The sequence below is a fragment of the Python bivittatus genome, unplaced genomic scaffold, assembly GCF_059951505.1.
Source record: "Python bivittatus isolate LINGU-HERP-01145 unplaced genomic scaffold, Pbiv_v1 ctg000850_np1212, whole genome shotgun sequence".
NCBI classification, from domain to species: domain Eukaryota; kingdom Metazoa; phylum Chordata; class Lepidosauria; order Squamata; family Pythonidae; genus Python; species Python bivittatus.
In genome coordinates, this window is record NW_028277112.1 from 15,490,218 (window position 1) to 15,511,705 (window position 21,488).

The 21,488-nt window shown below is 39.7% G+C and overlaps 2 protein-coding genes across 3 annotated transcripts in view; one reads left to right on the plus strand and one right to left on the minus strand.

The window, feature by feature from the left end:
* The window catches only part of RGMB (repulsive guidance molecule BMP co-receptor b), a 36,161-nt gene extending 26,095 nt beyond the window's left edge, over nucleotides 1-10,066 (plus strand). The window contains exon 5 of the mRNA XM_088130291.1: nucleotides 6,480-10,066. Coding sequence (XP_087986417.1) covers nucleotides 6,480-7,142 — 663 coding nt within the window. The 3' untranslated portion in view covers nucleotides 7,143-10,066. The remainder of the gene's footprint in view (nucleotides 1-6,479) is intronic.
* A 4,237-nt stretch (nucleotides 10,067-14,303) lies between these two features.
* Nucleotides 14,304-21,488, minus strand: part of CHD1 (chromodomain helicase DNA binding protein 1) — an 81,296-nt gene continuing 74,111 nt past the window's right edge. Inside the window, exons 36-37 of one of the 2 annotated variants that reach the window (XM_007436521.3) lie at nucleotides 20,053-20,263; nucleotides 14,304-16,885 (exon numbers count right to left, since the gene is read on the minus strand). In XM_007436521.3, the coding sequence (XP_007436583.2) occupies nucleotides 16,540-16,885; nucleotides 20,053-20,263 (557 nt within the window). In that variant the 3' untranslated portion in view covers nucleotides 14,304-16,539. The remainder of the gene's footprint in view (nucleotides 16,886-20,052; nucleotides 20,264-21,488) is intronic. The other variant, XM_088130290.1, reaches the window with a different exon arrangement.

Here is a 21,488-nt window from a genome sequence, read left to right on the forward strand (position 1 = left end):
TAGTCACACATTGGGATGAATGGCTGCATTCATGGCAAGCAGAAGGCAAACTGTGCTTGGCACATGTCCTGGGATTCTATAGCACCAAGGTATGTGGATATCTTACATAGGCCTTATTTTAGGCACTCATTTCTTTACTATATGGTAATAACTCATAGAGTCACTTGTACAGTGAGATGAGTGGCATATATAAATTTGAAAAATAAAAAATAATTCAAAAGAGATCAGATGATCTCTCCACATGGTATCCCTTTGCTTTTTCTTTAGATTGGACATGGGGAACTATTGTCCTGTGAAGGGCCTTTGAGCCATAGGAAAAAAAATGGGGGATGGATGGGGAGAGCCAGAACAATTGCTGGCTGAATGTGCAGGATTGTGGGTTCTCTCAGAAACCCAGACATACACATAGGAAGTGATTTTTACGGGGTGACTTTCCCCACTGCTCTCAAAACATGGCCAGAATTCCAAAGCCTGTCTTGGCAGGGGGAGTCTGAGAATTGCATTGCTAAGAGGACTGGTGGATGCCAAGGCTAGGGAACTTGCCATTTGATGTGGCACAAGTTGGTGTAGTGTGTGGAAAAGATGAAATTTGGCCCAGTACTACAGGGCTGTCCCTCCAATGTTAAATCAGCACTGGAAGCAACTCTTTGGGGCTTTGCTTTAAATTTTCCATCTCAAACCTCTAAATGCAGTTCTTTTAAATAAGGAGAATGAATTGTTTTGTCAACAAAACTAAAACCATTCTCTGAAATGGAAGAGAACATAGCTTAGGGTGATACTAATGGGGTAGGTTTATGGCAGTTACAGAATGGAAGATGGTGGTGCTGAAGGGAACAGCAGAGGGAGGGAAGAGCTCTATTTAAAAACAAACAATTTGTATAATTAATTTATCACTTACATGTGAGTGAACTTGCTCAGGACTCTTATTTTCTCTAGGCTGACAGATAACTTTTTCTGTTGAGCAGCATTGGTTTAATTACAAAGTGGATCCTATGTCTGTGGTGCTTGAGACTGGACTTTTTTCATCCAATAAAAAGTAGCTGCTTTTATTCTCATTCTCAATTTTTATTGTATTACTCAATTCTCTCCTTCTCTTCCTTTGTTCTCTTCCTGAGAGAATGCAAGAGAGGAATGGCTTATGCAACAAATAGCTGGTGAAATCTTCTCTGCAATATGGTCCCCCAGGGATTCTGAGTTGAGTCTAACATGATTATGCAAAAAGAAATTGTGGCTTTCTCTGGTAGAATAGAAAGCACTCAATTCTTGCTCAGACTCAGGCATCGTAAACACAGGCTTCCTTTCAAAGCCACACAGTCCGGTGATGGCCTGTGGCTATGCATTTAAGAGACCGAAGACCAGCTGCGCTGAAGCAGCTAAAAGTCTAAGTGATTTAGACTAAAGAAATTGCTGGAAAATTTCAATCTGATGGTACCAGTGGGAACTTGTGGAGCTCAGATGAGGAGGGTGTTGGTGGAAGAGGAGAATGGCGAAGACAGGAGGGAGGGCTAAATGTAGTAAAAGCTGAGGGATGTTTATATGTTGGTGATAGTATCTGATAAGAATGTTCTGTTGTGCCCTTGCTAACGTGAATATTTGTCTCTTCTTGAATGTATAGCTTCTGGTAAAAAAATGGAAGAGAACAGATATGAATAGATCCAAGTTCAAGTCCTAACACCTACTTGGAGCTCTCTGGGCAACCTTGGGATTCTGAGCTGAGCCTAACATGTTTATGCAAAAAGAAATTGTGGCTTTCTCTGGTAGAATAGAAAGCACTCAATTCTTGCTCAGACTCAGGCATCGTAAACATGGGCTTCCTTTCAAAGCCACACAGTCCGGTGATGGCCTGTGGCTATGCATTTAAGAGACCGAAGACCAGCTGCGCTGAAGCAGCTAAAAGTCTAAGTGATTTAGATTGAAGAAATTGCTGGAAAATTCCAATCTGATGGCACCACTGGGAACTTGTGGAGCTCAACTTTGGGGTCTAGAGGGCAGTCAGTCCCTTTTTTTGAAGGGCAACCCTATATAAACCCTCTTGAGGATCCTTAGAAGATAGGTAGAATATGAATATAGATCATACATAATAATTAATGAATATATTAATAGTCAAGTTACCTTGTGGTGCATGAGCTCAGGAACTTTAGGGAAAATAGTGGGGACGGATAGAGTACTATGAAAAGTAGTTATTTTGTTAGGAATTATGTTGTACTTTGGACTTGTAAGCAGCTTAGATGCATTTGACTGAAGCAGCATAGCAGTATAGAATAAATACATACGTAAGAGCAAAACACTTAACTCTGGAAGAGAGAGAAATATACAGGAATTTGGGGCAGGGGAAGGGAACTTTCTGTAGCTGATACTGATTTGGGTCCTGGAGACCTTAGAAAGAAGAAAGTACTTAATAAGTACTTACAAACAGGTTACGTTCCAAGAGGCTGTTCATAAATCTGTTTTCGTAAGTCCGACCAAACAGAGGGGAAAAAAAACCCGCACACAGTATGTACAGTTTTTATCTTATGGCAATGGCACAGGCTCATCCTCTGGAGTTTTGGCACATTTCTCCGCATTCCTGAAGAAGCAGTCCAGCAAAATTTGGGTGGTGGCCTTTCTCTTTTTCTCACAGATAACTCTGTAGCAGTGGATTGCATCATGGAAAGCTGCAGACACCTTGGTGAAGCGCTCAACGTTAGGGTCTTTTGTCTCAAACAATGACAACACTTTCACAATCAAGCTGAACCCCTCCACCATCAGCTAGGTCCTCTTTCACTTCCTCTTCCTCTTGTCTTTGCTGGCTCTCCAACTCAAAGAGGTCTTCATTGGAGAGTTCCTGTGGCTAACAGGTTGTCAAAGTCCTCCTCCTCCAAGTCAAGCTGAAGAAGCTTCTTGCTTGAGGGCAACCAAGTTGCTGACAATGTCCTGTGATTCCTTTTCTGCCACCTCAAACCCTCGAACATCATGAACTGAGGGCACAGATGTTTCCACACTCTGTATATGTTCATAGAGGTAACCTCACACCAGACTGTATTGATGTTCTTGATAACCTTGTACAGTGGGGCAGAAAAGTATTTAGTCAGCCACCAATTGTGCAAGTTCTCCCACTTAAAAAGATGAGAGAGGCCTGTAATTTTCATCATAGGTATACCTCAACTATGAGAGACAAAATGGGAAAAAAAATCCAGAAAATCACATTGTCTGATTTTTAAAGAATTTATTTGCAAATCATGGTGGAAAATAAGTCTTCAAGATGAGAAGGTTGACCCGAGCTTTCTGGTTAGCCTTCCACACAGGAGGAAGTGAGCCCTTTGCAGTGTTCTTGATAGTGTGCAGGTTCTTGGGATGGTACACTAGCAGTGGTTTTAGGCTCAGGTCCCAGAAACGTTGCCACCAAGTAGCATAGTTAGTCTGTCCTTTGCAGCTTTGAAGCCTGGCATGGTCTTCTCCTTGCTGATGTACTTCTGTCTGGCATTTTCTTCCAGTAAAGCCCCATTTTATCCACATTGCATATTTGCTGGTGCAAATAGAGACCTTCCTCTGTGATGTTCTTGAGAGTTTCTGGGAACTCCTTGGCTGAATCCTCATCTACACTCACCACCTTGCAACTCACTTCCACATTATGAAGGTTTACATGAGCCTTAAAGTGCACAAACCACCCATGACTTGCAACAAGTGTCTCCTCAGCACCTTCACCAGCCTTCTGTTGCAAGTCATGGAATAAGCTCTTAGCCTTCTCTTGGATCAGCATTAGGCTAGGTGGCACACACCACTGATGCTGATCTTCGATCCACATGCTCAGCAGTGTCTTCATCTCTTCCATCACTTTTCCTCTTCTCTTATTATTGTCGATTGCATAGGCACTGAACTTTTCACATGCTCCAGGAACTTCTCTTTGTTCTTAATGATTGTTCCAATGGTGAAACGATTCATCCCGTATGCACATGGTACCTTGGCCATCTTCTCCTCCCGGTCAGTTTAGCTTATCTCCACATTTGTTTCCATCGTGATGTACTGACGTTCCTTAGCACTACCCCTTCCCCATTATCACTCTTCTGCTTCATTGCAAACATACTGTACAGTACAGTATTTCACAGGCTACACACTACAGAACACACTAGCGAACAGCATCCAAAATGGCACACACTCAGCCTCCCAATGTGTAAGGGGTGCCGCCAAGTGTATGTATGCGGCGTACCATAAACTAACCTTTTCCCACCTTTTCCTGCCTTCCGGGAGGTTGGAGGTTTCAGTTGGAGTTTGAGTTCCAAACAGGTTTGTTCATATTGGCAAAAGTTCGTAAGTAGAGGACTGTCTAATCTTGAAAAGGTATTTTCCAGATACACTGAAAGGGAGGCATGACTCCATAAATAGTAAGGTGGAGGATACATAGAGAACATTTGCTGTGCTCTTTTCCTCTCTTGAAACATTTTGTTAAAACAGTCTGCTTGAATTTTCTCCTTTCCTTTCTTTTGGGTTCCTGGGGTTTTGGCTGTGTATGAGTGGGCAACTGTAAAAACCAAAATTATGAATGAATGAAAAATCCTCTTTTGGCCTCCTTTCTCTTCAGTGCATCATCTCAGATCAGGTCTGTAGTCTGGGAGCCTATGGGCGGAAATAGGCAATTTATTGCTTTAGACTGCAGTTCCTACAGTCTGTTGCTGTTAGCCATTTTGCCTGAGATAAGAGGAGTTGAAGTCCAAAACATCTGGAAAGCATCTGGTTGCCTGTTCTGGGATAAGGAGTTTTAGACTGAAGGCTACATTTACTCTTATGTGGTACGTTAAGGCCAAATAAAATGGGCCAATAGGGGAAAGTGTCCTGGGCCGAAGCAGTAATTGGAGAGTAATAAATTCAGTACAAGAATAACTAAAATATCCTTCCTCTTGCAGTGACCAACAAATGCTTTTAACAGGTTTGAAGAAAGATGTGAAAATTTTAGCAGACAGATGAGGACATTTATTTCTTTGCTGTCATCTTTTCTTTTTTTCCCTTAGATAGATGAATAGCTGTTCTGAACTAGCTGTCCATAAATACTCATTGTCTCATCCAGTGGGGCTTTTGAAAAGAAGACACAATGAACTGATCAATTCCAAAATATTTCTGAAGTTTTATGGATGAATTGCATATAAGTGCATACCATTCTGGATATTTTTCATTTTCAATTTTTCTCCAGCTTATCATTCTTTTAAATAACTGGAGACTGTACAGGAAATTTGCTGCTAAATTTTGGTGGCAAATGAGGAGGTAGCTATGAAGGCTTACTAAAGCTTTGCATAGCCTGTTTATTTGTCAGGAAAACATCTGTGTTATGAGGACAGTTACCCAGCAGTATAGTTACTTAAGCCACTGACCATGTGATTGGTACTGCTACATTTTATGGTTTAGACCAGTGTTTCTCAAACTTAGCAACCTTAGCAACATGGCTGGCTGGGGAATTCTGGAAGTTGAAGTCCACATATCTTAAAGCTGCCAAGGTTGAGAAACACTGGTTTAGACTACAGATAGTTGTTGGGCCATTTTTTTCCTGTCATGTTGGCCTTGGGACAATTCTGAAGAGATGTTTGCATTCCACTAAGATACAGCACTTGTTTTCACTAGATCTTATGAATATCATATTCTTTGAAATGCAGTAAACTTCTTTTGTTGTTCTGTACAATGAACACCCTCCTTATTGGCAATTAGGCTAGAAATGTCATCCATCTTGCCCCCTACTTTTACTGTTAAGGAGCCCCAGTTTTTGAGTAGGAAGCTTCTTCCTAAGAAGTTTAGCAGTTTTAGACAATGGCATGGTGGTCCTCTTGTACTTTCCAGGATAAGGTGGTTGTGCAGTAATGATTTGGGAATGAACACCTTAAGAATGCACTCTATGCGTACTGCCAAGCTTGTTCTTGAAATTACCATATTTTTCCATCTATAAGATGCCCCCGTGTATAAGATGACCCCCACTTTTCCAACCCAAAATTAAGAAATATTTTAAAGATAAAGCAGAACACATTTTTATTTAATAATTAGGTAACATTTACATGATACACTCAGTGGGAGGAGGTCCACACTGTCTCTCTGCAGCTCTATTTCCATGCTCTTTTGCATAACTGATTACATTCAGTCACGAGTGAAACTGCCGATAGCTTGTCTCTGCAAACAGACTTCCTCCAGTTGGTTTGTTCAGCATCAGCTGACGTCAGTTACATAAGGCTCATGATTGGAGGAAGTCTGTTTGCAGAGTCAAAGTATGGGCCGTTCTCTCCTCGGCTTACTTCCTTGCATAAGACGCCCTTCAATTTTTAGTGTAACGATTTTAGAAAAAAGTATCGTCTTATAGACGGAAAAATATGGTGGTATAATTATATTGTTAGATTTTTAACAGTAGATCCTCCTCTTTAGGGCTTCTTAAGCAATCTGTTGGAATTTGTATACTCCACGATACATACCTGTGAGCTGTAATGTGAAGTGTCCTGTTCTAACTCTTTTTTTTGTCTTCTCCACAGATCACCATTATCTTTAAATCCTACCAGGACTGTACAGATCAGAAGGTGTATCAGGCAGTAACTGATGATTTGCCAGCAGCTTTTGTAGATGGCACAACTAGTGGCGGAGATGGGGACCCCAAAAGCTTACGTATTGTGGAGAGAGTGAGTGGCAAATACGTGGAAATGCATGCTAGGTACATTGGAACTACTGTGTTTGTGCGCCAGCTTGGCCGTTACCTAACACTATCCATACGCATGCCAGAAGAGCTAGCCCTGGCTTATGAGGAGAGCCAGGACCTGCAGCTCTGTGTGAATGGCTGCCCCTCCAGTGAACGCATTGACGACAGCGGGCATCTTCCTTTACCAGTGATGGGGCAGCTCCTTCCTTCTGGTGCTTCAAGTCACACCCGGTCTGTATATACGCTGGAGAGTGCAACCACAAAGTGCCATGAGAAGATGCTGTTGAAGGACATCTATTTTCATTCTTGTGTATTTGATTTACTCACCACTGGTGATGCCAATTTCACAGCCGCCGCACACAGTGCCTTGCAGGATGTCGAGGCGCTGCATCCACGGAAGGAGAGATGGCACATCTTCCCCAGCAATGAGGGCAGTGGTCAGGGGAGAGAGTTTGGTCTTGGTCTTGGACTTGTGGGCTTAATGCTTCTTGTGTTTTTGTAGGGTCCCCCTCCCCTCGGTGGTTGTTGTTGTAGAGAACAAAGTTTTAAAATATATATTGTCATAATATATTAAGAGCATATATGTATATACCGTGTATATGAAGGGATGCTTTCTTTGTCCTGGGACATCCAGAGGATTGTACATAATCGTGTTATCCTTTTTCCTATGTATGTTGGATGTAATATTCTTTTGATTGTAATATTTTTTGCTTTGCAGTTGGTGAAACGTTTTATAATGTCCTTTCATCAGGACCTGATAGAAAGCACTTTATTTTTTATATATTAACTATTTATGTGTACCTAGGTAATATGTAAAGCATATATCCGCCTGTACATATAACATACCCAAGTATGCCCTCTAAGTATTACCTAGCTTAATTCATATGCTTATGAGTTTGTTTGATTCCTCTTCTTTCTGTTTTTGCCATTCTTTTGGCCAGTTAAGGCAACACAAGAACCTGGCTGGGTATATAGTATAGGCCTAGGTCTAGGAAAAGTCTAGGACTTCTATTGGACCCTGGGCCAGTAGCCTCTGTTTCATGGGAATGGAGCAGTTATTAGCCATCAACCCTCATAATTAGTGCATTCACAACTGCATCTTATTTGTTACTGATGCAGCAGATCTCTGCTTCCTTCCAGGAACTGCTTTTTAGCATAAAAAATTGTACTTGGTTCTAATATGCAAGTACAAAATACATGTTTTCTATCAATTTTGTGAAGGACACACATAGAAAGCTGTGTCTCTTTTCCTTCCAGATGTATGCGAGTGAGACCTAAAGACTTTCCAAAATGTTTTGGGAGGGCTGGGACTCAAATCTCTTTCATATCTATATGGATGTCTTCAAGTGGTTTGTATTAAATGTGTACCCTAAGATAGTGGTAGGCCTTACTTGCTTAATTCTGCTCCTTCCTTCTAAACTCTTTTTGCAACAACAAAAACCATAAAAATTGGTAAGAAGCATAACATTTTGAATTGTCTGAAAAGAAAGGCAGAAAATTAAGAAAATGGCATGCTTGCTCAGGAGGTTAAGATTGCTTAATCATCATTCCTGTGTCAACTGCAATAAGTTGCTTAACTGCAAGATCTGTGCTGGTCTGTTAAGTACAAACATACACAGAAATACTTTTTTGGATGTGTAAAGACTGGCAGATTTATTGTGACATCAGTTTTGATGGGCTACAATCTATTATATAATGCATCTAGTGATACAGGCTGCAGCCAGTAAGAACTTAATGGCACAATAAAACTTTTGGGTGCCCCAATGCCAGTTTTTTTTTCTTTTGTGTAAGTTAGGAGACTGTATCTGCATTTCATACTTGCATTGTTTTATTTCTTGTGTGAACATAGCCCTCCTTCCAACGCTTGCTAGCACTGCTGCATTTAGGACCTTAAAATATACTGCAGGCACATAAAAATCTATATAAAATGTTCACTGCCAGCTGAACAAACATTTCTTATTCTCTTGTTAGCAGAATATTGTTTCCCATGTTAGCAACTAGGCTGATAACAAGCCTGCTCAAGATCATTCCAGGTTAAATGTGATTTAAGGATTGTTGGAGTTTCTGGTTACCAAAATTACTCAGCTTTTGCTATTCTTAGGGAAAAGCAATCAGCAAAACAAGGTACTGCTAGGAATGCATAGTGGGTCCTTGGGCTGTGTAAAGGTAGAAGTTCCTTGGGCTTCAATGGTTGATCTGGAAGTGGCTCGCTAAGTTTTTACCCAGCATTTCTGAGCTGGAATTATCAAGGATTGAAGCTGCCACTATCCACATGTGCATGAATTTAGTTGCATTGTCCTTGTATGGGCTAGATAACTTGCACTGAAGTGGAAAAGCATCAGTTTCCAGTACTGCTTGGAAATCTATCCTGTTACGCACAGATATTTCTAGCTTGCTTGGGTTGGATTCATGAGAACTTGTCATGCAAATTCTTGCTGACCTTGCATGAATCCTCCCTGTCTGCTTTAAAGTGACATAGTAATATACTTCTACTTACTTTAAAGTCACTTAATGTAAGCAAAATTGCCTGCTAGTTTGTATATTCAAATTGTGCCTGATCTCAGAGCGTTAGACTGAACTTGAGGTTTAGTTTTTGTGGCCCAATTACATGATTTAATTTTTGCAGTTACAAAATATTTAAAATTCTGCCTTTGGTCAGTTGTTAAGGCAATAAGGCAACATAGAATATGAAGCCAACCTTATTCCTCCTCCCCCCAGTGTCCCCCCCTTCCCAATTATGTATGGAGAGAAACATGATGGTCTTAGAATAGCTGAATTTTTCCATATTTTTATGTGCCAAGTGAAAAGGTATTTGTGGAAGAAGTCTGGTTAGACAAGTCTAGAGTTGTAGCTACAATGTAAGCCTGTTGTAAACAACAGGTGTGTACTAATTTCCTGTGTTCCCAAACCCCCATGAGATGTGCATACATGTGTGTGCAGACAAACTTACACAACAAATACTAAAAATTATGAAATCCAGAGATAAGTAATATTTTGGAAATGTTAGCATTGGGACTGCTTTTTCCCTCTCGTCCTACTGTGGGATTTATTAAGAAAATGTTATTTGCACATGTTGGTTCTTAAAGTCCACCACAGCCAAGAGAGCTTTAGTTAATGCCAAACATATGGATAGTTTGAAGCTAGCGAGTGGTCTCTGGGGAAAATGTACACTTAGAGGGAACACTGGTTTCACAGATACTCCAACTGGCTGTCTCTCTTAGAAGGCTTCAGACCTATTTTTATGCTTGAAAAAAAACAAAAAAACAAAACCCACAGTATGCCCAATCTTTTGCAAACCATTTTAGATGTGCTTCATAGCTATACTAATAAGTATATGTTTGTGTGAAAAAGAAAAAAAAAAAGTGACCGTGCAGTGTATACTTTAAATTATGATAGAATAATAAAGTTACATATCATGCTGTGGAATGTTTGTAATGTGCCATTACTGACCCCTGCTGGTTGCCGGTATGTAATAGTTGAAAACTAGTACTGTAACTAGTGTGCATTTCAGTCAAATTCAACCAATCTCCAAATTTTGAGTGGAAAGGGCAGTGGCTGAGACCAAAGCACCAGCTTATTGAGAGGAGGCTGAAGCCCCACAGAGCAGTGAAGTGAACAGTGAAGCTTAATGAATAATACAATGGTTTGGGGTGCTGCAGACAGGCAGACGCTGCATCTGCAAATACCAGCTACGTTCTTCCATAAAAATCAGGATGGGGAGTGGGAGAGGCATGGATTCAACTGTGATTGGCAAGTCCATTTACTAATTGCAAGATTAATGCTGATCCTGGAAGAGCTCTGTAGAAGGTGTTTTGTGGGGGATGGAGTCCTTTGGAGAAACATTGCCTGGGGTTGTAGGCAAGGAGGATGGGGAATGCCCGTTGCAATGAACTAGTTCTTTCCAAGGGACTTTAGGAAATCATTGCGTCTGTAAGACAAACCTTAGGCTTTGATGAACTTCAGCTGAATGATGCTTATAGAAACCATACGAAAAATATTTGCCCGAGATGTGGCCCTTGAAGCAAGGGTTGAATTCTATCTTCACCTCGTTCTTTCAGTGGCTTGTTAGAATATTCTGCTGCTGCTTTTGCCCTAGCACTTGCTTGCAAGTTACTGGGTTTCTGAAAATTGGTGTTTTTTTTTTTGGTTGTTAAGATGGTAAGGAGCCTGGAGTTCATTGAGATTGTCCATTGGTGCATTAATCTTTTTTTAAGAAAACCAAACCTTACAATAAGAATTCCCTTTACACAAAATGCCCAAACCTGTCTGTAATTTAATAGGACTGTCTGATTGTTTTGTTTTTTTAAGTTATCAGAACTTTTCTAAGAAGGTTCCAAAATTTTTGTGTCTTTTCAATTAGGTAGTTTTTATCCCTTCATAGGTGCTTGAATGTTCATTCAAATGATTATCTCCCCAAGGTTGACCATTTTGGAGTTTTGCATGCTAATTGATGGGAGGCAGAGTTCTTGCCTTGGACTGGGCCCTGAGTTGCAAGCAGCTTCTGACTTGATCCAAGCCCAGAGCAAAATCTTACCCAAAGCCTAATTCAGTGCCACAAACTGGACCTTGCAGCCAGCGCACTTTCCTCACCAAAACAGTCACAAACTGAATGAATAGCTGAATCTGTGCCCTTCAGAGCTAATGCTCAGAGCAGAGCCATCACTTGCTTTCTGCATATTAGAAATACTGAGTATCACATATTGATTTTTTTTTAAAAAAAATCATTAACCTTTTCTCCCAGGGGAAGTCTTTCTCCTCTGAGGCTAGAATTCTGCCTGAGATTATTTTTTCTAGCTCTGAGTAGAGCAAGCACTGTTTAAAAGGAAATGGAAGGCACAATACTCTTCATGTAGCATTCCTGAATCAAAAGCTGAACTAAATTATGATTTGGGAAGATCAAAACCAGAACTAAAGTGTGTAATTCTGTGGTTTTAACTCTTCTTTCATTTGAGGAAATTCAGTCTATTGGAGTGATGTCTGATTATTATTCATTCTACAGGCTCATAAGATGTCACCATTTAAAAACTTGTATTAAACTCAAAAGTCCCTAATTAATTTCTCTCCTATCAGTAGTAGAGGATGTTAGGGTGTTGTTCTCCCCCATGAAGGGATTATACAGAAGTGTGTGTGTGTGCGCGCACATGTCTGTATTAATGGGTCAGATGAACCATAAAGCATCCTTGGCAAAAATCAGTTGCTCCTTGGTGTAACAGAACAAATTTAATACTCATTCAGTTGGCCTGAGAGTTCTGGAATGGGCTATAATGCAGCAATGAAAAGATGCTTTATGTAGGCCCTCTGCTAATCGTAGGAAAAAATAGGATTTGCAGGTGACCACGATCTCCAGGAGGCAGGGTCTTTAGCTTACTTTGGTTGTGTGGCTTAAACTGCCTTTGCCATTATAAAACTCATGGTGACTGATTAGCTATTGTCAATACCAGAGCTGGGGGCTCTTGTGTTTTAGTCCTCAAATCCCTGATTTCCATTCATGACCCCCTTCTGAATAAGCGCTTCTTATGTCCAAGGTCAGCAATCACCTCGTATGTAGTAACTGCTGTGGTCTAGCGTGAGCCAAGTCTAATATTTATCCACTGCAATTAAAGATTGGATCAAGGTATTAATATTCATTAATATTAGAAGTTATTTTACCATCCTTGGTTCTAAGGCATGCACATGTAATAGAAGGTTATTTCCATATTTGTTGTTCTTTTATTTGTAGCCCTCTGTTGCAGGCCTGCTTTGACATACCTATCATGCACGTCATTATTGTATTTAGAATATTCTTGCTCATTAAAAATGCCAAATGTTTCTAAGTGTCCTCCAGTTTAATTCATAACAGTATTGCTTTGTTCTGCAAGCTATTATACTTTAAAAATCTGTGTTGGTTAGCCATCTATTCTGGAGTTTTTGGAAGCTGCGCTGGTGTTTATGAATGGTTGGATATAAAAAGGTTTATGCATTTGTTTCAGAAATAGAGTATCTTCAATGCCTAACTCCAGCAATATTAACAGAAATTACAATCAATTACGAAGTAAAAATGATTAACACAGAATTTGCAAAACAATATATTCATTTATAATACTATAGTTCATCACACCACATTGAATGAACCATAATGGTTGGCTTCACACATCACTCTAAGCCAGGGGTTCTCAAACTATGGCCTGCGGGCCGGATACAGCCCGCCAGGGTCATTTATCCAGCCCGCCCGCCTGATTGGCTGCTGCTGTCAGAAGTGGAAGTGTTGGGGCTGTGTCGGGAGCTGCAGGCGATGCACGAGGAGGGAGATTGCAGAGCCGGACTGTTCTACGTGACAGGTATGCCGGGTCCGGCAGCTCTCTCAAACTATAGTCCTGCCCCCCAACATTCTGAGGGGCCGTGAACTGGCCCCATTTAAAAAGTTTGAGGACCCCTGCTCTAAGCCATAATGTGATTCACATTGATATTTGAATTGGTGCTGAACCTTATTAAACACTGGTGAACAAAATCATAGCATAGTGTAATATGTAAGCCCAAGAATCTTAGAGCATAGTGGTTATACTGGCTGAAGGTAGTGAAAAGCTTTGTCCATTACAACTGGAGAGTGCCAGTTTGGAGGAAAATATCCATCTTGTGGAAGGAAGACCCAAGTGCCAGTTAAACCCTCTTGGAAACTCTTCTATTACCGAAAGAAGGCCCTCTTATCTTTTTCCCTGCCTGCATCACTGCTGAAAGTAGAGGAGGATTTAAATGGGAGGAAGCAAACTAAAACCAGGACCCAAGCCATTTACAGTTTTAAAGGTAACCGCCAGTACATTTTATGTATAGAGAGCTAGGCAGTACGCAGCTCAAACGTTTCAAGATCTTTACGTATCTATATGAATCAAAGTTCCCATCAGTACTGTACAGTAGTATGCTTCACTTGATGTCCATCAGTTGTCTTCAGCATGGTTCCACAACATCATGGGCATATAAAAAATGGTATTGCCAGAGGGTGGATAGCCATAACCAATTTCTGAATAGGATGAAGTTGCAGTATTCAGCTTACTGATCAATCACAGAAACCGCTGGGCTTCTCATGACAAGATTGGTTTAACAATGCCAATAAATTGGGAATCTCCAGGAGTACAGCCTTATCTAGAACAAAGCAAGTGCTCCTCTCAAACGACATTAACTTGATTTATCTAGATGTAGTCTCACTTTGCTGGTCATCACCTTGGATGCTTCATAAATTGCAGAACAAAGTAGCACATCTTGAGAAATGTCTTTTGAGATATTGATGTATATAAATATGATTCTTACCCACAGCATCCTTCCCTGGTTTCAACATTATTTTAACTCATTAGCATTTCATGTTTTGATTTGGGGTTTTTGCTCCACAAAACTAATTTAATACTGAGAACCCTGCATTTTTCCATGTCCTAATGCTTTGCCAGTCACCAATTATTACAGGTTACCACATGACCAAAAATCCAAATGACACCCTATCTATTCAGCTATACATAATTTACAATATTTCTGTAGCAAGCATCAATATGCATAGTGTTTTAAAACTTAACTGCAAATAACTGTTAATTAACAAGGGCATTATGAGAAAGTATTGCCTTATGTAAATTACTTTATTCAGCTTCCTTAAATCTACTAGACCTAGTCTCTATAATTATATATATTCAATAAAAATAGAGTTATTCCTTCTATTGTATCTTTTGTGGAAGGCTGTTTATTTTGTTCAGAAGTACTTCTTTGTGAAGAAAGCAGGAAAGCAGCATTTTTTGAATTCCAGAGTTTTTTTCAGGACTTCTTTTACAAACATACGAACAAGCTGAAAGAATGCAGAAACAAGCAGCAAGAATAGCTTTGTCTTTTCGATACTTCAGCATAAGAGCATTACCAGCACACAATGTATATTATGCCCAGTTTCACTGCAGGCAGATTTTACAAAATGGGAGCAGAAATTTGCAGTCATCAGAAGTTCCATCCACATGTTTGAAGCCTGTAAATTGGTCTTCCACAGACTGAAACAGACCATGTATCACCTCCAACTAATGTCTATTATATCATGAGAAAATGGATTGCTGTATCCCAACATATTTTTGCAACTCCTTCACATGAGATAAAGAAAACTTGTTGCCCAGTGTCGCAAATTCTAGTATATGATAATTTGTGCCTATTTGTGCCCATTGTTGTAAGAATAATACATGTAGGTATTAACTTTGTACTCTATAAACTTCCCTCTTCCACCCCCCGTACAGAATTCTCCCAGGTTCTTAACAAAATGGACTGTAATGCAGCAAAGTTAATGACATAATATATTTCATAAGTGTATAAACACTTGTTTTTTCCTGCAACAAACTGACACAGCTGTCTCTTTAAAATGTGTAACAACCAATACACTACAGTTGTGTACTTAACAATTTGTAAGCAGAAAGAAACATGATTTCATGTGAATGAAAAATCAAGATTTCAGCAGGGACAATTTTGCTTCCTCACCTGCATCTACAAAATTAAAGGAAGGTAGGTTTGGATTTGGGCTGGCATTGATCTTACATGGTGTTTCCTATTTACCTAGGAATTTGGTACGGAAGGATGAAAAAGAGCAGAACCCACATAGCTATACTAGGCACTCATCTAAAAAATGTCAGTATGAGTTGCTGTTTGTTGCACAGGGAAAGAAAGTTTGTCATCACTTTGCTGTGCCATGGAAATGGTTCTATATAGATTAATAATACCCTTAATTTGAAATAAAGGTTCTAACTGAAGTTCTCAAAAGATTCCTGGTAACAGTGATTTTATCTGTATTTTAAATCCAGGCTTTCCTTACAAATAAACAACTGGGACTTGAAGTGTTAGAGCCTATCTTATTTCTAGAATTAAAAAAGTTTTTTAAAAAACACCCAAACCAAATCTGTAACAGGGGCTTTGCACTTTTAGAATGTAGTTTTTATCTGCTCCAATGCAAAATTACATAAAGTAAATATGGTTGAATCAATAAATTTATTCTGGTAAATGTGTGTTTTAGGTTCAGAATACCTTTGAATATCCTTTTTACACAATCCAGCTTGGAGCCACATAAACATAAATATAGACATAATCGCCCAGCCTGAGTCAAATGTCAAGGGATAAAAAAATCACTTGCATATAATCCAATCTGTAGAACTGAAATTTCTTCTGACAAAGTAAAGGCAGAGAGGCTTTTTATTCTTTTTAAGTTCTGACTAATGATTTCACCTGATACTTTATTTTAAAAATTGTGTTTTTTTAAAAAAGCAAATGATCAAGCCAAACCAATTTAGAAAGAAAAAGTCAGGGGAGGGGAAGCTCATTTAATTAATTTACAATAATTTACAGCCATTTTGTAAAAAGGCATTACAATTGATCAAACTGGAGAACGCCTGACTATTTTACAATTATAGGTACAGAATTTAAATATTCAAGCTTGTGATGAAAAAGCGGCAAGGTGGTTGCAGCGTATAACGTAAACAAGTAGCTTTGGAAAGTGAACTAGGTCATTAAATCCTTTAAAAAATCCTCTTTCCTGAAATACGATCACAGATTATCATGTGAATGCTCATCTAAAACCATAATTTGAATTGTATTCAGGATAAAACCACTGACAAGGAGTTCAGATTAAGATCCAGTCTAAGTTGGGCAGTGTTGAGGTCCCTGTAAAAAGTAAACATTTTCTATTTCTTTAAAAAAAATGTGCCACAACATTTGCAGCACAGTGCAGCATTAAAACTTTAAATACAAAAATATTTCTTCTTCTGTGGGGGTAATATAACTAGCATACTGGAAAGTAGTAACAATACTGCTACTCAGAGCACATCCGGTCCACATCTTTCAAGTCATGTAAGGCAATTACTGTGTTAGTTTATTGTGTATGGCTAAAAAAAAAAAGTCCATGAAATGTTAAGTCTTTGCTATGTTTTCCGGCTACTCCACATATGTTCTGGTGTACTTTTATGATCTGTTGAATGGTCAAAAGGAGACCTATGTCCTAGAGGAGATCGAGAATCATAAGGTGATCGTTGATCTAATGGTGACCTGGGGCCACTACTGGAAGCTCTATGGTCCATTTGCCAGTCTGAGTGATACCTATAATCTCTTGAAGATTTATGATGGCTGTAGTCTGAACTGGAACGATGATCTAAGTGTATCCGGTGATCTAAATGTGATCGACTGTCTTTAAAACTTCCTTCCAGATTCAGTCTGTGATCTCTATTTCTGTGATCATCTAACTTTCTATGTTTACTGTCATTGTAGTATCTGAAAATTAAGAAAAATAATAATTATTATTATACTGGAAGCTAACTTAAAAACAATATAGCTTTAGAATCTGCATCTCAAATTCCTTTACAAAGCTTTGACAACTTTCTAAAAGTAAAGCTGTATTCTTGGAATGTGGCATTTGTTACTTTTTTTTTGGTGTGAAGAGATTTGGGAGTATAAAAACGGAAAAGCAACATTATCTAAGTTATCTACTGTAACGGGCACAATACTATTTTTTCCTGTCCCTGAGTGATTATGGAGCTCAGGATTTTTAAAACAGAGTATTTCCAGTGCAAATACTATGTTCACATGGGCGAATTTTTTTCTGCAACAGAAAAGATAACTGTCTTTTTAAATGCTGATTCCTTTAATAATTACCCTTTCAAAACAGATACCCCTTAATACTATCATACATATATATTTAATATCATATCTAATCAGCCGCCTGAGCTGACAAAATCACAAAGAGAAAGTGGGGAAGCTAAGTGGGATGTGCTGGGTCAATTACTCAGAACATGTGGAGATGAGTTTGGATTAAAAGGCAGGTTCTACAGAAAAACAGCAAATGTGTAACACTGACTTCTTACAGGCACCAGTACAAAATCCCTGTACGGAAGCACCTAACAGCCTCTGTCCTTTTCCACCCAAACTGGTGAATTATTATCTTTCTTGAACAGGGAAGTGGCAATACTTGCTGACTTACAACCAATATACTTGATGTAGGTTCCCTATGCAGCCACACATGTGCTTCTGCACTGATACAGAGGCCACAACGTCTACTTGCTTAAAAGTAATGGCCTCTAGCTTGACTTGCCTGCTTTCCTCTATTCATCTCCATCACAGACTGCTCCTTCCCAGTACAGTTTTATTTCCCAGATTGTGAGACAACACGTATCAGTTACAGGCACTGGTCTATGAGCCCTGTTCAATACTACAGCAAACTATTATATCAAACCGAGTAATTTAATATGTATAATCTGAAACATAAAAAGTCATAAAACTAAATCTGCCTCAGATTTGTAAGAAAAATCCACTCATTAGGAAATTCTCTTGTAAGGCAAATAGCAGCTGGGGAGCAGCTTACAGGGCAAATAGCAACTGAGTCCACAGGGTTGTCAAAACAGGCAATACGGCTCTACCCACCCTCAGAATGTCACATCTACAATGGGTGTGTGGCAGCCCTTTGAGGTAGGCTAGGTCAGGAAACAGATTGCATGAACTTGACTATGGTATTTATTCTTCTCAGCCGGTCCTGTGGGCTGGGGATTGAGACACTGTTCTACAGTGATTCTCTTTCTTTCTCTGGGGCTGGTTCCAGTTGCTGTGGTTGGGGGGGAGAGATTGCTCCCTCATCTCCTCATGGCTTGACTACTGCAACACACTCTACATGGAGCTGCCCTCAAAGACAACCCAGAAGTTTCAATTGTTCCAGAATGCAGCAGCATGAGCAGTGATAGGTATGCCTTGGTATGTCCATGTAACATCTTTGCTTTGTGAGCTGCACTGGTTGCCAGTTAGCTTCTGGGTGTTGATAGTTACCTAAAAAGTCTTTCGTGGCATAGGGCCTGGTTACTTGAAGGACTACCTATCTCCCATAGTATCTGCCCAGTTGATTCGAACTGGCAGGGTTGGCACACTCTGAGTTTCCTCAATTAAATGCCCTCTATTGGGATTCTGGAAGTGTGCTTTCTCTGTAGCAGCACTTGCCCTCTGGAATGAGGCTCATTTCTAGATCTGGATGGCCCTATTCAATTAGTGCTTTGAAGGGTCTTGAAGACCTGGCTTTTCTCCCAGACCTTTGGCAATGGGGAGTGAAGTCCACTTGGATTGTGTGGGTTTGTTAATTTTTTTTTTTCCATTCCTGTCTAGTTTTGTCATTTCTGCCATCTTTCATTCTTTATTTTTGTTTCTTATTGTATTTTGTTAATGTTTTTACTTGTGAGCTATCCAAAATCACTGGGAATTGGGTTGCATACAAATTTAATAAATACATAAATAAAATAAACTACTGGAACTCCATTACTATACAGGTAGTCTTCGAGTTACAGCAGCAATTGGGACCAGAATTTCCATTGCTAAGTGATGAGGTTGTAAAGTGTGATGTCATGTGACTGCACTGCTTAGTGACAGCAAACCCTGCAGTTCCTCCTTGCGACTTCCTGCCAGCTTCCAACAACCAAAGTCAGTGAGGAAGCTGGCAGGAAGTTGCAAGTCCCAGGTGGCTTGCAAGCAGGCCAGCAGGCAGGTAAGTGGCTGCTGGGGGGTGGGAGACGGGGCGAGGGGGTGCACAGGTATCCAGGGAGGCACGGCACAAACACGGTGGGGCTTGGGGTGGCTGCTGTGGGGTTGAGGAGGATGTGCGAGTGGCCAGGGAATGTGTGCGGCTGGGAGAGACTTACCTCAAGCAATTTACGATCTTCCATGCCGGCTTCTCTGTTGACTTTGTGGAAAGCCGGCAGGGAAGGTCGTAAATCGTAATCAAGTTACCGCGGGGCTCTGCTACCGTCACAGTACGAGCTGGTTGCCAAGTGCCCAGATCACGATCACATGACCGTGGGAGTGCTGGGACAGCCGGAACTTCGAGGACTGGTTGTAACCACCACTTGTTCAGTGCCATTGTAACTTTGAATGATTGCTGAAGGAGTGGTCGTTAACAGAGGATTACCTGTATAGTATAGTAACAGAAACTTGAAAGCCTGACAGAGTTTCTCTCTCTCACCCTCTCACAGGAAACAGAGGGAAAGTAGGGCAATCCTGAATTTCTTCTTCTCCCCATCTTGTCAGGCCAAGCTCATGTTTTTCTAATAGCTACCACATATTGTCTTCAACTGACATCTTATCTGTTTTCCCCCATGCAGACTTCACCAGGGATGGGAGTGGGGGAGAATTAATCAACTTCTTCTCATGCAGATCCTGTGTGAGAGTGTCTGTGTGTGTGTATGTGGGGGGGGAATCTGATGCATAGTCCTGTTCCTTTTCATACTGTCTTTCATTACTACATAATGGTTATTGTTCAAGGTGCATTAACTACATTACTGAATTTAAAATTATACCCATAAATGTTAGGCATTTTCTGAACTCAGAATGTACTTATCTCATTAATGAGAAATAAGAATTATGAAATGCTTAGGAAAACTGGACTCAAGAAACATCACAGGACTTACCTGTTCTCCTGTTTATAGTGATCCCAATCTCTATGATCTTTCCCATTGCTGAAAGTGGAATAAGGCCTTTTTCTCGAATCACTTTTTTTGTAAGCATCTCCATGAAGTCTATCTTTGTGATGATCATGATACTGTGATAAGTGTCTATCAGAGGAATAACTGTCCCTACTACTGTCATCATGATTTGTGTTCTCTTTTAACCGTTCCACATCTGCTTAAATGAAAATACAGAGGCATATCAGCAATTTACATTCAGACAATCAAAATTACTGACAATCACAATCAAGTCCAAAGCTTTAATCAGTTCAATGTTTCCCAAGTTGAGATAGTCAAAGTAAGTATTTTTTGTTGAATTAAAACTAAAGCAATAATCTGGTCTCATGCTTTAAAGCATCTGATTTCTTCAGGGAGATTCCAAGTTAGATTTAATATCTACTTGAATACATATAACTAAATACTGTAATTGACATTTTAATATAAAATATAGCACTGAAGCATTTAACTTAATCCTCCACTTATTTGAATATCTTTTCTAATTTAACCAACAGGTGGCTGTAACGATCTACAATTAAAAAACTATTAATGTGTATATGTTTTTAATAGAAATGTATATTAATTTGTTTTTCAGTCTTAATTTTTTTTCATTTCATTTTCACATCATGTTAATCCTTTAAAAAAACTTCACAAAGTTTACACATTTTAAGCATATCTGCACGTTTACAAACAATTCTTTAACATAAAGCACTTTATGTTATTTCTAGCAATATGCAGGAATCCTCGCTTAACAACCATTTGTTTGGTGATCATTCGAAGTTACAGAGGTGCTGAACAAAGGGACTAACAACCAGTCTTTGCATTTACAACTGTTGCAGCACCCCTGCGGTCATGTGATTGTGATCCAGGTGCTTGGCAATCAGCTCGCACTTATGATGGTTGCAGCATCCCGGGATCACTTGATCACCATTTGCAATCTTCCAGCCAGCTTCTAGCAAGCAAAATCAATGGGAAACCGCATGATTTGCTTAACGGCCATGGTGATTTGCTTAATGACCACTGCAAAAGCTGTAAAATTGGGTACGACTTGTTTAACAACTACCCGTTTAACAATGAATTTTCGGGTCCCTATTGTGGTTGTTAAGCGAGGACTACCTGTACACAAAGCTGTATGTAAATTACATGTTGTTGTTTTTTAAACTGGAGAACTGCATCTCCAAATTCAGAAAAGTGTAAGAGATATTTCTTTTGGGACTAATGGACAGGCAACTAGAAAAAGTCATGGAACTTTGTTTTTATATATAACAACTGCAGTGAGACTATTATATGCTCAAAAGTGGAAAGGTTCAACACTACCCACAATGGAAGAATAGTTGGTGAAGATGATGGAGCTTGCAGAAATAGCTAAATAAACTTCCTTGATCAGAGAAAAGACAACATCT